Below are 17,070 nucleotides of genomic sequence, written 5' to 3'. Positions count from 1 at the left end.
CCCATCAAAACTGGAGAATTTGCAACCCTTGTCTCTAACCTGGAGATAGCTCATGAAAACTGGAGACTCAGGGACAAGCCCTGAGATCTGACAACTCTAGCTCCTTTCCCTGCTGTCCCATTTAATACTAACAATTTTTCAAAACCACCCAGCCACCTACTTTTAACCCCCCAATACTGGGGGATCTTGTGTTATAAAGGTGCGCCACTGCCTGCCACAGTTTCCCACCCCTGCATTAGTGAAAGCATGTGCAGCCCCAATCTGGACTGGAACCAATGAACAGGTTGTGTTGTTGTTAACAGCCCCTAAGTTGATCCCGACTCATGGTGACCCCGTGGTTGAAACACCTCCAAGACCCTCTGTCCTCCTGAGTCTAGCCATCTAGCATGCTGTCTTCCTCTCTGCTACCTCTACCTTTCCTAGCATCATTGTCTTTTCTAATGATTCATGCCTTCTCATGATATGGCCAATGTATGACAGCCTCTAAGCCTCAAAGTCATGGGTTTCCACATGCCAGCCTCTAGCCCCCCCCCCTTCGCTTCCAGCCCAATCCTCTTCCTGTCACCATTATTATTATTATTATTATTATTATTATTCCTCACCCCAGAATGCCATCTCTGCATCCTCTTGCTTTGCTTTCCCTCCGATTGCCACCCCAAGCTGCAATCTATCCTTCCCTCCTCTTTGGATCTCCTTGCTCTACCTCCGCTTTCAACCCCAAAATGCCATCTATCCTCATCTAAGAATGCCATCTCTGCATCCTCTTGCTTTGCCACCCCAGAATGCCTCACATACACGTATGTAGCAAAAGCATTCTGTATCAATTTGCCAAACTGAAAGAGAAACATTTGTAACATGCACATTGTAGCATTTGCATATTACACACACAAAAATTTTTTAACAGCCTCTTGCAAAGTGAGGTGCGGTGAAAGCAAATGAAAGGGAAATGTAGCACAAGCAGACATAGTCTATCAAAATGTATCAATAGGACTATTTGCATAGTCTGTCAAAAATAAAAAATTATAAAAAAGGGAGGGGGGGAAGCTGCCTGCGAGAGGGGAGGTATGTTCCGCTCTCTGCCCTCCCTCTGACCTAATCCCTCCCCTGAACTTGACCCTTCATTCTCCTCCTTCTCCTCCTCCTCCCCAATTCTGCCCTTCATGGCACCCTTCCTCCTGCTCCTCCTCCTTCACCCCAATGAAGGGGAGGCATGTTCCGCCCTCTGCCCTCCCCCTGACCTAATCCCTCTCCTGAACTTGACACGAACATGACCAGGGCCAAGTTCATATTTGACATTTTTTTTCCAAAAGATACAGGTAAAACTCCGCTTTCAAAAGACACGTGCCAAGGGGCATTTGCCCCAAACGGGTGTGCAAACCTCGAATTCAGGTGTAAAAGAATCGGGGCCAATATGAACTTCCCACTTTTAATCCGGTTCCTGAACTGGGGTAAAAGGTAGTCTGAATGGCCCCCTAGTCTTCTTCTGATTTCTTGACTGTGGTCTCCATTTTGATTAATTTTGACCCAAGGTACAGGATCCTCTAACTCAGTCGTTCTCAACCTTTGGTCCTCCAGGTGTTTTGGACTTTGTCTTCCAGAATCCCTACTCATCAGCTGTGCTGTTTTGGGTTTCTGGGTGTTTAAGTCCAAAACATCTTGGGGCACAAAGGTTGAGAACCACTGCTCTAACTATTTTGATTTCTTTGTTATCTAGGTTGAAGTTATGTAGATCCTCTGTGGTCATTATTTTAGGTTTAAACTGATGTCACTCATTTAATCCCCTACAGGGAATAAAAAGAAAGAGGGGGGAAAAACTCAAATGGTGTCAATCCCTTGTTTTTAAGCTACATGGGAAGAAGTAGTTAAAAAGAACGTGTGGGGAAGGTCCATGGTGGCCCAGTTTTGGTCAGAATACATATTTGCATTAGAAGAAAGAATGTGAAGCAACATTCTCCATGTGTACAAATGAGCATGTTCTTGGAGCTATAGACTCAAAGATGAGTAAGGCCTTCTGTAGCCTCCTGTATGGCAATATAGGGGAGGGAACTGTGGCAGGCTCCCCTTGACAGGCAAAGGTGAGGAAAGCTGTACCTGCGAAGCTGTTTCTTCCCATCAACTGTTAAAAGGCATAGAAGCTCCACGTCCCTTTTGTACCTATACAAAAGCAGGGAATGGAAATGGAAGCTGGCTCTGTTACATTAAGGCATCTTGCCCTTGAGGTAATTGCCTCTAGACTTAAATTGTTATTCATCAATATTTTTTACCAACCCAAATGTAGAGGGCTGATTGTATGATGGCTATGGAAAGGGGTTATTTAGAAGGGTACTATTTCAAGACCTATGCAAAAATCCCCCTTTTATTTTGGTTCATTGATCTGCAATAGATTTCATGATGGCCTTCTAATCACTGTATCTGTATCTGATCATTTTTCTTATTCACTGTAAAACAAAAACAGATTGTTGCCAAAGTTATTGGAATATTTTACCTCTATGACAAAAGAAGTGAAGTTAACAATTGATTTTTATCTGCATCCAGCACAAACAGCTTAAAGCTAAGTGCCTCTAAATCATTTTAACACTGCTTGAACAATGCACTAGAAATAAACCTGAATATGAAAAGAGGATTATATTTTTAGTGGCATCTGGAGTTACTTGATCAAATATCTGCACAGAATACAAAATACAGCCTGATTAAACACTGCTTGTCATTAATCCTAGAACTATAGCACCTAAAATGATTTCTCTGCATTAAATTTTCTAAAAGGATGTGTGTGCATATGTGTGAATGCATGCAAGCATAGAATTTTCTGTGTGTTTATTATAAACTTGATGATTTATTTTGTGCTTTACCACAATTATTATTTATTGATTTGTATAGTAATGTGTAAGTATGGTATTCAAGTTTTAAATTTATGGTTATTATAAATATGGGGAAACCACCATTTCTGGTATCGCCAGAGGATGGAAACACATGGCAGAAATAATCCAGTTTGAGACTGCTTTAACTGCTGTGGCTCAGTGCTAGGGAAAAATTGTAGTTTACTGTGGCACCAGACCTCTCTGGCAGAGATGGCTAAATGTCTCATAAAACTACAGCTCCCAGAAATTACCTAGTACTGAGCCAGGACAGTTAAAGTGGTCTCAAACTGGATTATTTCTGCAGTTTTGTGGCCCAGAGTTAACTTTCTTCCTAGCATTCATCACCACACAAGCAAACTTCCACTCATGACATTTCTCTCCTCTATTCCCTTCATGCCTCCAAAATTGACACCAGAGAGACACCCAAACCTTTTGAACATGCCATGATGTTATAGGCATTAATGCTATATATTTATTTATACAGTGACATGGGTGCATGTGTATGTGCAGTGACATAGCCAGGGGGGTCCGAGGAGTCCGGACACCCTTCCATTAATTAATGTTAAAAATAATATCAACCTAACCTACTGTATATACTCATGTATAAGTCTAGAAATTTTAGTCAAAAAATTAACCCCAAAAACCTAGGTCGACTTATCCATGGGTCAATGTAAATACTATACTTTAACTCTTATTAAGAATGGAACCATCTTATTAAGAAAGGCAAGAGGGCAATCTGTCCTGGAAGCACTGACCTCCCTGCACTCTCTCTTCTATCCAGCCTTGTAAGCCAAAACAGTTATGCCTGCCATAATTTTTTAGGTTCTTTGTCATTGTTTTACTTTGCTTCATCATTTAGATTCTTTTTTGTGTGCCCCTAAGTTTTACCCTCAACTTATCTAAGGGTCATATCAAAATCCATAATTTTGACCTTAAAACTTGCCCTCGACTTTTACATGAGGTCGACTGATAGTCGAGTATATACAGTAATCTAATTACAAAATATGTTTTCCCCAATGGTGGCACTTAATCTGGACCCCTCCCCTCCCAAAATCCTGGCTACGTCCCTGGTGTGTGTGTGTTTAAGTTACAAGACCACTCTCTAGAAAACAGATAATAAAGCTATATACAAATGGTTAATGAATTTTCCTCCTCTGAACACAAGCTTTGGTTATGAACACAGTATAAAACCATAGTAAAACAGAGAAAATCATTAAAGGGATAAATCAATTGGCTTTGAAGTGTGCTCAGTTGATTGCTGCCCATACTACAAGTGGTTGCACTTCCTTAATGGCCAATACATTTGAAGATTTTTCAAACAAGAACCTGATGTTTAAAAAAAGGTGAAAGAAATGATTTCATGAGCTGTCCATTGTTGCTATATTTCTTATTTTATGTTAGATTTTTAATCACCAAAAAAGCTTTAGGTTAGTGCCTGTAATGTGATCTGCCAAGAAAATATGCTGTGGTACAGATCTGTAAGTTTTCCTAATGAAAGGGCAAAGTTTAAAGTGGCACTTTCCAGTACGTACTAACTCCATGGTGCATTATGGGGTGATACATTAGAGAAGCAGAAATAATTCTAATAAAATCTTGTATTCAGTGCTCTATGAAACCGATTTAATATAGGATGGCGAAGAACTTTAAATCTACACATGTTAATATAAATATAGTAATATGGACAATAACAATTAACCATAAATAGTCACTGATTGGCAATTGGCAATCATTGTCATTGCCTTCTTTTTCTTCTTCTAGTAAACTATTGTGTACATTAACAAGTCCATTTTTGCCTAATGGGTTAAGTTGAAGAGAAATACTTTTAACCAACAAGATGGTCATATAATAATCTCTTAGTGAAGTGATATTCAGAACTCGGAAAACCTAATTTGTTTATTCTGCACCCCTCAAAATCCCCCAACCAGTTCAAAAACTCTTAACAAAAGTGATATGCAGAGCTTGGAAAAGTCTTTTTTTGTACTCCACCCCTCGAAACTCCACTGCAAATCCAAAAAGTCTTTCTTCCAAGCTCAGAATATAGTACACAAAGCATCAGCTGTGGTCCTACGAAGCCCTAGTTTATGTAGAAATATCTTCTGCTTGAGCAAAGAATGTATGCATGTACCCATTTCTGCCATTTCTCATTTTTTAACTACAGCCCTCCAGGCCACCCTAAACACTGTTCTGAATGCTCACAACACTCAGAGTGGCTAGCTTCTCAGGATCACCAGAGGTTCTGACAGGAAAACCTCATTCTGTAAGTAGAACTACACTCAGAGTAAATAAAACCAAGGCTGCAATTCTAAACAAGGAAGAAATCCTAGCTACCAATATGCTTCCAGGTTTGAATTCAAGGTAGTGGCAATGATATTCAAAGCCCTAAACAGCTTGGGACCCTGACACGTACATCAATATTTCTCCCTGTATCTGCCTGTCTGATCTGCCTGGCTCCCCTTCCACCAGTGGAAATAATACAGCATGGGAGAAGAAAACCTTCTCTGCTGTGGCACTCCATTTGTAGAACAGCCTTGCCTTAGGGGCCGACTGTAACCAACACTGGCTTTATTGCAGAACCAAGTTAAAACAGGGATTTTTATTAGTCTTTGATTTCGTCTAAAATATATACATTAAAAATTTTAAACAGTTTTGACTTTTTACATTGTTTTAACATGTCAAATTCTTTAGAAAACTTCCCAAATTAGTGTATCAAATATTCATGAACAGCATGCTGCAAAGTTACCAATCCTTTCACTGTAAGTATCAAGAATTGAAACTGGGGTGTTGTGCAATCCGGACATGCAGTCTGCCACTGACCAAAATGACATGAGAGACTCACCAGTCAAAGTAGATAATACAATCTGACCTGCTACAGTATCCTGTACTGTCCCCATAGAACTAAGCCACAATAGTAATTGACATTTACACCTGTTTTGCAGGATGCGTTGTGCTCTTGGACTTACTGCAATTTTGGCCTTGATGCTAGCTAACTTTTCCTGGGCGGCAGCAAGCTCAGCATTAGCTTTGCTAAGAGCCTGCCGCTTGGGCTCCACATCACAGTACACTTCATGGAAGCGCACAATGTTGATGACCCAGGAGCAGAGACCAGCAGCCGCGTAGGACTTGGAGGTCACCAGCTCAGGATTGAATTGTGGATCTTGAAGGTAGGGCTGCAGGGCTCGGAGGCAATTTTCATGGATGTTCTCCTTGTTGAAGTTGATCAAGGAATCCAGGAAACCATCCACCTTGGCCATGGCCACTTTGGCTGCTTTCCAGCTCCGATCCTTGGGCACTTTCCCACCCGGAGCCATGAGTACCATCACAGCAGCTGTGACATTGCTGACAGCAGAAGGCGGCGATCCAAATGACTTCAGTTCTGTTAGATTGTTCTGAAAATGGGGGTTGGGGGAGTGAGAGAGAGACAAGGTTGTTAGATGAAAATGAATGGGTTTTCTTTTTTACTTTGCTGGTAATGGAGTCAGGCTCCAGAGCTATCAATCTGAGAAAGAAGCTTTGAAGCCAGGAGCAGCACTCTGAATTTTAAATATTATGACTCATCCAGCATAAAGCAATGAATCCCTCTAGTGGCACAAGGCCCTCCACTGGCTTATGAGTTGAGAGCCGGTCATGTTCCTTCAGCATTTCAATCAACTTGCAGGTCATTAAAACTACACAATTAGATTACAAATTTACCCAGTATGAAAGAACAAACCACAATGAGGGATGGAAAACAAAGATCAGCATGCTCCAAAATCAACAATAAATGCCTGTTGAACTGCAGAAGAACTTTCAAATGTGACTCTTATTTGAGAATTCTCCTAAAGATGACTGCTTTACAAATCTTTATCCAGTTTAATTTACAATGGGTTCAAGTTTCACATGGTGGCCTCAGTTTCACATGGTGGCTTCTCAGAATCTCTTTGTTTGGTTGCTCTAACCACACAGGGAGCCAGTAGTCAGTAACAAGGCACACTGTGATGTTGGCCTTACTGTGCCCTCACTAAAATCATTCCTTTACCCACAATCACTCCACAGCAGAAGCTCCAATCAGCTACATAGTGTGGTCAGCTGCTGCATATTACGTCTTCCTGTGTGAATGTAACCATCATGAAACATTACATCATTTGATTTTACCCTCATGTTGCTGTTTGCTTGCTTGCTAGCTTGTTTGTTTGATGGGATGCTGAAATCCTGGACACACTGTAGATCTTTACTGTCTGAGCATGACCCAGATAAAGTTAAACCTTTTTCATCAAAATACACATGATTTAAATGTACTTAAATTAATCTTGCCTTCTGTTTATATATCCCTTTCTCTGAGAGTCAAACTAGACGTTAAGGGGAAGCCATACAAGTTATCTATCTTTCTTCCTATAGTGGGATTTTCTCAGAGATACTAACCTCATCAATCAGAATTGTAAATGAAGCCCATGTGTACCTACCAATGTCACAACACAAAGCATGCTAAATGCAAGATATGCAAAAGAGGAAAATCACATGCTACATCTTTGACTACTTGAGGGAGCACCTCTGCAAAAATTATAAGCATATTGTCTAGCTTGGCCTACAAAAATATACAGTGTGCCCTGCACATTTGCGGCGTTGACTTCTGAGGATTTGATTATTTGAGCTTTTGATTAATATACTCTCTCTAAGAATCTCTAGGTCCTCCAGCGTAACTCTGACAGAAGCTGACCATAGAGTTGTGTTGGAGAACCTAGAAGTTTCGAGAGAAAACACTTCTCTAGGCATTTGTAGGTCCTCTGGCATGATTTTATAATCAGCTTTTGGCAAATGTTGACCACAGAGTTGCACTGGAGGACATGGAGATTCCTAGAGAGGTATTCTCTCAGGTAAAAAGAATAGTGTTTTGGGGTTTTTTTTAAAGGTTTTTCGACATTTACGGGGGTCCTTTACCCCTAACCTCAGCAAATGTGGAGGGACCACTGTACTGTCAGGTGTTTTTTATTCTTTTAATAGAATAATTCTTCTGACATAGTGAATACACAAGAAAGTATATGTGTATTTGTGCATGCATACAAGTACCCATATCCTCTTTGTCAGCAACCTCTGACAGCAGTCTAAGACAAAAAGTCAGTTTTCTTTTTGTGGAGAAAATATTTCCTTTATTTTCACATTAATCTGTTAATTAAATGGCACGATGAAAGGAGTGCTCTTTCAGATCAACTAGCTCTCATTAGTAGGGCCCATTCATTTCCTTCAAGCTAAAACAAAACCAAACAACATTGAGCTGGAAATGGTCTATATCAGATTTGTTTGTCATGCAGAGGCCAATTCCAAATGGAAGAGTTTTACCTTTGGATCATGCCACTGATAACACATTGTAATAATCTGGTAACCTCAAGAGCACAGAGAATTTTGCAATCCAATGGAAGGGGGGAGAATTCTGCTACACCAGTCTGCTACACCAGAAAACTACCCTCTCATGCTGGTATCTTGCAAATATGAAATCCCTGTCAGAGCAAGCTGTATTCCACACTGGGGACTCCTGCCCTAATGGTGTCATGGTACCTTTATCCCATTTACATAATCAAATCAAAAGATGACAAAATCTATAGGGTAAAGTCACTCCAGATCTAAGCAGCAGGGCATGCAGGAACATGTGTATAGCATAAAACACGTAAATAGCCAATTTCTGAGGAAATCCTTGGGGCAACTCTGAGTTACTGTGGTGGGAGTCAGGTGCAGACTCATCGAGTGTATCACCCATTAAAGCCAGATGTGGATTATGACAATCTCCATGTTGTTCTCTAGGTGTGAAAAGACATGCACAATGTAAGTGGTGGGGCTACTGTGAAAGTGCATTTTCAGAGCAAGGTTGTTTCCAAGAGGGAAGAGAAACCAGCTGGAGGGAAACCAGGCTGAAGCCTGCTCTACACGGTATTGATTGGCTAAGACCAATACCATCATAAATCATCCACCAACTTCCCAAGCATTTTTAATTGTTTTTACTGTACAGAGCATCTTTAATTGTGGAAGCCTATAAGCACTCCTCTAAATATTTTCAAATGGCAGCTAATCCACCTGACGTATAGGGAATTAGCATTTCAAACAATGGTCAGGATGGCTGCAATTTGCAGACGGTACATAGGAACGATCTAAATTTACTAAACCCCACCCCCCAAACACACGCAGTAGATCAGATTATATCAGGGGATGATGTCATGGCCAGATCCCATGGCTGAAGTTGTGAACAGAGTTTTTCCAGCTGAAAAACTGGAAAAGGCCAGGGAACAAGTTCCACACATCCCTGCTTCTCTTGCCTTCACAACTGGGCTGACTAGAGATAACACAGAGGTCCACACCCTCTCTCACTTTAAAAGGTGTGGAGCTTTGTGGAGGAGAGGCCACTTCTTGACCTTCTGCAAGCTACAATTTTCTCTCTCCTGGTATAACTCCCACAATCTCCTAGTGATTATGCTGGCTGGGAAATTCCAGATACTGCTGTTCAAAAAAGAAAAAGAAACCCACAACCTTCCTAAGCTATGGTCATCCCGAATGATTAGTTAAGCACTGCAGTACCAAACCAACTGTGGGAGAAAAGGTAGGTATTACTGTGATTTATCAATCAAAGTTTTTTTTCTTGAAAAGAAGCAGCAGAAGGTGGAGTGACAATGAAGTAGCCTCTGTCCATGAATATTAGATAAATTAGTTTATAGGGGGCTCTGTCTTGGGAAAAGATACCCCAATTGCAAACTCATATCCATCAGCAAAGTTGGCCACTCAGCAACTGACTCACCTAGCTTAGATGACTTTAAAGGAAGGGTGGATGGAGAAACTCATGAGAAGTAAGGGTATAAGTGGCTACTAGTAAAGCCAAGTCTTTGCTACCTCCATGTTCGTAGGGAACATCAACATGGCTTTTGAGCACTGGTAAACAACAAGAGACAGCCTTCATATCCTGCTCATGGACTCCCATAGGAATGTAGTTGGTTTCTGTGGGGAACAGGGATCTGGACTAGAAAGACATCCAGCTCTTTCTTGTGCTCAAAATCTGAAATATGGTTTCTAGATCATGAGACACTCTTTGAATTTGCTTCAAGTAGCTTTGTGAAACCAAGCCTCTGTTGTCACAGTCAGGGAACAAATGAATCTCTTCCTTTCTTCAACATGCACTGAGATCAGAGCACAACAAAGCACTGGAGGAATGCTAAAGCATGTAGCTACAAAGTACTTCACTCAGCCTTCATATTGATTATGAACAATTGTCTGAAGTAGTAACACACTTATTATCCCCATTTTATCGGAGAAGAACTGAAACTGGTGGTCTCAAGAGCATCAACTCAGCCCAGGCCTAGGGCATCAATCATTTAGATGGCTTAAGAAAGTAGTCAAATTCTTAGAGGAAAGGCCTACATATACCTTTTAAATATGAAAACTACATGGAATCTCTGTGTACAGAGGCAAAAGGCCTTTGGTTACCAAATTCTAGGCACAGATAACAGACTATAGCCATCCCTCCTTATAAGCTTCCAAGGCCATCAATCTTGAAAACAAAACAAATTAGAATCATCCACCAAAAAAGTTTCATTTGTTTTAAGAATTTTGTAGCAATCTCAGCCATTAATTTTCAGGCAAGAAAATATATTCTGTGAAGCTTGGGGAGGGCACCTATTTCTATCAAAGTGGAATGATGGCCAAAGAGCAGAGGGCTCTACAGTAATATTCTCCATCTCTGAGCAGAGTCATTTTGAAAGCCACATGGGGCAAATAATTTTTTAAAAAAACTTCCTCATCAGACTCATACTCTTGAGCACCAGAGCATTAATGAGCAAATATTCCACATGGGTGGCCTTTTTTCTAATTGAGCTATTTATGACTAAAATTGATCAGAGAACAACACAACTGCAATGTACAGACAAAGGAATCAATTTTGACATCCACCAATTTTCCTCCACCCCCACCCAGCCTTTCCTGACAATCTATATTTCCCATTTCTGCTAAATAGCTCTGCTTATTGTTTCGCCTGCCACTCCTTATATGAAAATACAATGTAAATACATCTGCATTACTGGCTGTAACTTCTTATTAATAGTCACACAAATAGAGCCGATTATTCATGTCAATGGTTGGGCTAAATCCTCTGACGCAGGTGAGGAGGAGGATGTGGTTTCTGGCACAATGTAAATGCTGCTTCCCTTGTCTCCAGGGATGCTTCAAGCTTCCCATTAATCTTGCCTTAATGAGATGTTTTACAGTTTCAGCATGAAACCCAAATTGATAGGATCCAAACATTTTCCTGTTTCATTAGTATTTTCTTCCCAGGCACACAGATCCTAGCACAGAATTACCATGGCTTTCTTAAAAACAGAACCAAATGGGAAAACTGCTACCTGCTTCTGTTTGGTTTTAGATGCTTGGATTTTAGTCATTTTCTTCATTTTACTTAGCTATAATGCAAGGCAATGAACAATACTTTCTGTGTGCATGTCATTAAATGCATTGTGTATAAAACATGTAGTGATACAGCATTAGGCTGCTCCCCAGTCCAGTTACGGTGACTCTACCACTTCTGATCCCAACTCTGAGTTCAAATTCATCTTTGTTATATGATGTCAAGTCTGTCTGAACTTATGATGAATCACAGTCCTCCACAAGTCCTGATTATTAAAAGTACTGCTCAGGTCTTGCAAACTCAAGACCATGGCTTCCTTAAATGCATCAATCCACCTGTAATATGGGGCCTTCCTTTTTTCTTACTGCCTTCTACTTCCCTGAGCATTATTTTCTTTTCCAATGAGTCATGTCATCTCACAATATGTCCAAAGTACAACAGCCTCAGTTTAGTTATTTTGACTTCTATTGATTTGTTCTGGGACCCATTTATTTGCTTTTTGACAGTCCACTGTATCAGTAGAACTGCTCAAATACACTGACTAATTTAAATGAGCCCATGACTACAGGCACACACACACCAAGTGATTTTCTATGAAATCCTTTCCCAGATGGCTGCACCAAATTTTTTGGTACTAGTTTGCTCTGGAATAATTATGCAAATAATATCAGTTCCTAAAATAAAAAAGGTTGTGTGCAGTTATGGTATTACTTGAAAATACAAGCCTGTGAGCACAGAACAAGATATTCAGAAGAGTAAAAAAGAAACTTACTATAGGTTAAGTATCCCTCATCCAGAAATCTAAAATTTGAAATACTCCAAAATCCAGAATTGTCTGCATAGGTGGGTGAGATAGTGACACATTTGCTTTCTGATAGATCAGTATACATAAACTTTGTTTCATGCACAAAATATTTAAAAATTTAAAAAAATGAATTTTGTTTTTAGATTTGGGTCCCATCTCCAAGATATCACATTAAATATACATATGTATTCCAAAATCCAAAAATAAACAGAAGGAAAGAGAGAAAAAAACTTATAAAACTGGAAAAAGAGGGAACTCAGAGTAATGAAATTGTTCCGATTAGAAGGTAGTGTAACAGAAAATAATCAGCTAAGGAGAGATGAGAGAAAATTAGCTAAAACACCTGATATCTAAGGTTGGAAGTCAAGCTGGGGAAACAAGAAAGATTGAAAGACATTTTTATTTTACAAATTTATTTTAACTTATTTTTAATATATTGCTATGGCAAAAGGGACATATCTGAAATAAAGAGATAGGAAGAAATGTTGTAGAATAAAGCAAAAAAAGGATATATATGGGAAAGGAGGTGCAAGAAGGAAAAAGAGAAAAGGTAAGGTGAAAGAAAGGAGGGGCAAGACAAAGTATGTCAGAGAAGGTATAAAGAAAGTGTGAGGTTAAGAGGAAGTAAAAGAGGGAATAAAGAGGATAGTTGGTCAGAATGGAAAAAGGGATGCTAGGGGAGGATACAGAGAGAACAATAGCAAAGAGGAAAAGGGATAAAAGGATTACAGGTGAATGCTACAAGAGATGAAGAGGAAAACTTGTGTCTAAACAAGAAAGCTAAGGAAAGAGAAGAGAAGAAGGTTTAATAAGGAAATATGGTAGAAGGGAAATGATAGAGGGAAGGAACAAGGGAAAAAGAGAGAGAGAAAGTGGAGGTAAAGAAAAAAAGGGAATTAGAGAGAATATAAAGTAGATATGATTTAAGCTGATTAAACTGGAAAAGGTTATGGGAGAAGAAGAAGGAAGAAAAGAAGAAGAAGATATGAAGAGAAGGAGCAAAATCCAATTCAAGTACGGGATAAATATATGGAACAGAGGGGAAAAGATAATGGAATTTACTATGTAATATAATGTAGAAAACTATAATATATTAAAAATTATGAGCAAAATTTTGCTGAATAAAGTTTTGTTTTTTTAAAGAAAAATCTGAAATCCAAACACTGGTCCCAAACATTTTGGATAAGGGGTAGTCAACCTATATAGGTTTTTCTTAAGCTAGTATGGGTTATTGTTATTAAATTCATGACAATATGATGCCAATTTTATTGATTTTATTTTATTTTTTTTACAAAACAATGCAGTCATGGGTCAAATGAAATGTGCAGGCTTTAAAGTCCCAGTTCTGCTCAACAGGGTTTGTTTAGATAAACATGCTGTAATGACTGGGGTCCTCCAGTCACTTGAGGACTTCTCCTGAACCACAAAGGGTTAATCTGGGGGGAGGTACATGCTAATGAGGGCTGACATCACATGCTAATGAGCTGTGACATCATAGCTGATGTAAGGTCTAACTGACCAATCAGAGAGTAGGACCGGGAGATTCAAGAACATTCCTTGAGTAGCCTTTAAAAACCCTTTGTGACCATGCGGTCCTTTGTCTCTCCCTCCCTCCTCTTGGGGGAAACCAGATGTTTTCTTTGTTCTCTGTGATTCTGTGAGGAACAGGCTCGGGAATGAAGGTGGAGTTGGCAAGAAGCCCTCCCTGCATCCAGAAACTCAACACAAACTGTAAATCCCATCACTGTGTGAGTAGCTAGGAAATGTGTTAGCTAGTGCATGTAGGTTTTGTTATGTTTACCTAATAGCTTGCCTGAAATGAACTCTTTGTAACTATGCTTTTCTGCACCTGCAAGGCAAGGAGGCTTTGCATTCGTGATATCTCCTATTCTATTCTTTTTCTTTAAAAATAAACATCTTTCTTTTAAAAGTATCTGCTGTCTCTCTCTCTCTCTCTCTGCTCCTATACAGATGCCTTGGCCCAGTTACTGGTTGCTTAAGTTAGCAAGGAAACGAATATATATATTCAGCTGCCCGTATTGTCACATCCGCTCGCCGCTTTGACCATGTTTCTCCTCTTTTATCCTCCCTTCATTGGCTCCCCTTCCCCTTCCGCATCCGGTACAAGCTTTTGTTACTGACTTTCAAAGCCCTCCATGGTTTGACCCCTCCTTACTTATCTGACCTTCTTTCTCCTTACATTCCTACTCGCACCCTCCGCTCTGGTAGTCAGGGTCTCCTGTCACAGTGTAGGACTACCACTGCCCCCTCCCGAATTCGTCCCTTCTCGCTTGCTGCCCCTTACTCCTGGAACCTTCTTCCCCCACATGCACACCTCATCACTTCTCTACCCAGTTTCAAAACTGAATTAAAGACTATATTGTTTAGAGAAGCATTCCCAGAGGTGAGCCCCTCTCTGACCCAGGAAGCCTCCTTCTAACTATCCATCAAGAAGCCAAGCCCTTCCTCCAGTCCATCTGCCTTGGTCCAGGCCTCGGAGGTGGAGAAGATCTGCTGGACCTGATCCTATTCCCCACCACCACTCCCCTCTCCTTTTGTGTCGTGTCTTCTTAGATTGTAAGCCTGAGGGCAGGGAACCGTCTGACTAAAACATTTATGTACAGCGCTGTGTAAACTTACAGCGCTTTATAAATAAAGGTTAATAATAATAATAATAATAATAATAATATATATCCCTCTGGTAAGTCCCCGTGTGTGCTGTGAGGGAAACGTAGTTCTGTTTGGATAATTCACGGGGTGGTGGCAGCGCAGATTATAGGACCTCCAGGGGTCTCATTCAGCTCCGCAGAGAGTGGGAATGGAGACCTAGGAGATCCTAGAAGGGAAAGTGTGAAGGGAACGCCCTGGGAGTAGGAGCCACGCACAGGGCTGGTTGCTCCAAGGATCACCCCCCAGATCACTACACATGCATAATATGCGTCCTTAAGCTGGCTATTCTCTATGCACCTCATGATATTTGGTCTCTACCTTATTCAGAGTATTGAGAGCATCCTGGGCAGCAGCAAGGGCTGGTTCAGCTTTTGCCAGGTCTTCTTCACAGTCTCTTTGCTTCTGCTGGACCACCTGTGTGATCTGGGCCACCTTCTGTTCTTCATCATCAGCTATGGCCTTTTCCTTACTGACTTTTTCTGTCTCTATGCCCACCACTTGGATCAGCTTATCGGCAGCTTCATTCTTCTGCTTCAGGTCTACCTCCTGAGCTGCCAATTTCCCCTTCAGATCATCTACCTGGAATGGCAAGGAAGGTGCAAACACAGCCAGAAGACATGGTATTAGTATCACTGAATACTTAAGCAAAAAGAACCTATGAAGAATAGAAGCAGAGGGACAGTAAATTCACAGTGGGTTGTCCTCTACAGATAGAGGACAAAGATTGGAATCAGTCATTTGCTCTTTTTTGTTGTTGTTGTTGTTGTAATAGAAACACAACCTAGTATGAGATGGTGAGCTGTAAAGCAAACAGCTCTGAGTTCACAGTGTTCACCACCCCAACAAGCCCTAAGTATTTTGAATTGACATCTGGCCAGTGCTCTTCCTTTCGTTGTGTGTTATAAAATGTTATTAGAGAGTTTATCACACTGGTTCATATGTACCTCCATACCAATAATGATTAAAACAACCACATCTTGCAAAAGCACGCAAATGTGTGAATGATTTTCACACAGAGAACACAATGATGCATTAGAGGCTCATTACTAAAGCGAGAAAGAGGGTAGAATGTGCATTGGTTTTCACAGAGATACATGTAAATCCAATGGTTTGGGAATTGCGTTTTTGCATGTGTGCACAGAAGAATTAGTTGAGTCACCAGAAGTCACCAGAGTACACATGGCAGCAAACAAAATCACCCAGAGATTGTTAAACAGAACAAAACATTACCCAAAAGATAGGAAAGGTTTTTTTAAGCATAAAAGGCTGCTTTCCTCTCGGCAACCAGGCACGACAAAGCAGCCCCAGAAGTAAACTCACCCCAAACAACCATGGGAAATCTGGTAACATGTACAAAAACTCTGAGAATCTTGTGAATAAACCACAAATAGCTTTCACACTAGAGCAACTGCACAAAAAGAGTGATGCCATGAATGAAACAGAAGTGAATTCACTATATTTTCCTGAAAATGACTAATTGCTGGTTCATGTCTCTTTCTGGTCAGATTCTTAGCAGTTCACGCACAACGTCATGTGAAAACCAATCACGCAATTGCGCCTAATATGTTGGATAATCACAGGTTCTTACCCTTTTAAACTTCCATTTTCCCCCATGTGATAAACTCCTATGGAACTCCAGGAATGAAGGTTCTGAACACCAACCTCTCACAGGTTTCAGGAGCACAACCTACCATAACTATGTTTCCTGCACAGACAAGCAAATTGTATGTAGTCCAGATGGTCCATAACTTTGTGGCCCCTCCCTTATGTTGCTGAATTGACACTCTCATTCTCCCTTGCTAGTAGCTCCACTGGCTACAGCTGACTAAGGTTGCAGTCCAGCATCATCTGAAGAGCCCTAAATTGCCCCACACATGGTTTAATCCTCCTGCTGCTTCTCCATTAAAGGACAACCCTCCCCCATCATCACTGTAATCCTTCTCCGTCCACCACCACCTTTAACTGCCTATTGATTTCTGACCTCCCATGCCTCCGAAGAAATCTTTGTGAAGGAGAATAAACTTCTATATGATCAAGGTCATACAGAAGCACCAGGGTACATCCTTATCATTGGCCACATACTAAAACTTTTGGCTATATAATTCTGTAGGACAAATTGAAGATGAACTGCCCCCACAATTTGTACATGCAAAGTGTATCACAGCACTCTTCTGGCACATCCACTGAGCTAGCTCAGGGGGGCATGGGACAGTCTCTTTCAGCAAACCTGGTGCACTTCACATTGACACACAAGCTTGAGGAAAGGGTGTTGGGTTTTCTCCATCTCCAAGCCTGTCTTCACCTTCTCCAAGGTAAATCAGAATTGATTTAATTGCACTTTAAATTACTTTTCACTTCCTTTTGCGTATGTGTGTCTGTGTTCC

General features: G+C 40.6%; 1 protein-coding gene across 1 annotated transcript in view; it reads right to left on the bottom strand.

Annotated features, from left to right (window-relative positions):
* The window catches only part of LOC121920402 (dynein axonemal heavy chain 9-like), a 195,274-nt gene that overhangs the window by 134,340 nt on the left and 43,864 nt on the right, over positions 1 to 17,070 (bottom strand). The window contains exons 10-11 of the mRNA XM_042447539.1: positions 15,005 to 15,265; positions 5,819 to 6,244 (exon numbers count right to left, since the gene is read on the bottom strand). Coding sequence (XP_042303473.1) covers positions 5,819 to 6,244; positions 15,005 to 15,265 — 687 coding nt within the window. The remainder of the gene's footprint in view (positions 1 to 5,818; positions 6,245 to 15,004; positions 15,266 to 17,070) is intronic.

The sequence above is a fragment of the Sceloporus undulatus genome, chromosome 2 (genome assembly GCF_019175285.1).
Source record: "Sceloporus undulatus isolate JIND9_A2432 ecotype Alabama chromosome 2, SceUnd_v1.1, whole genome shotgun sequence".
Lineage (NCBI taxonomy): Eukaryota > Metazoa > Chordata > Lepidosauria > Squamata > Phrynosomatidae > Sceloporus > Sceloporus undulatus.
Note: the sequence above shows the minus strand (reverse complement) of the source record. Positions and strands in the feature narration are given on the sequence as shown.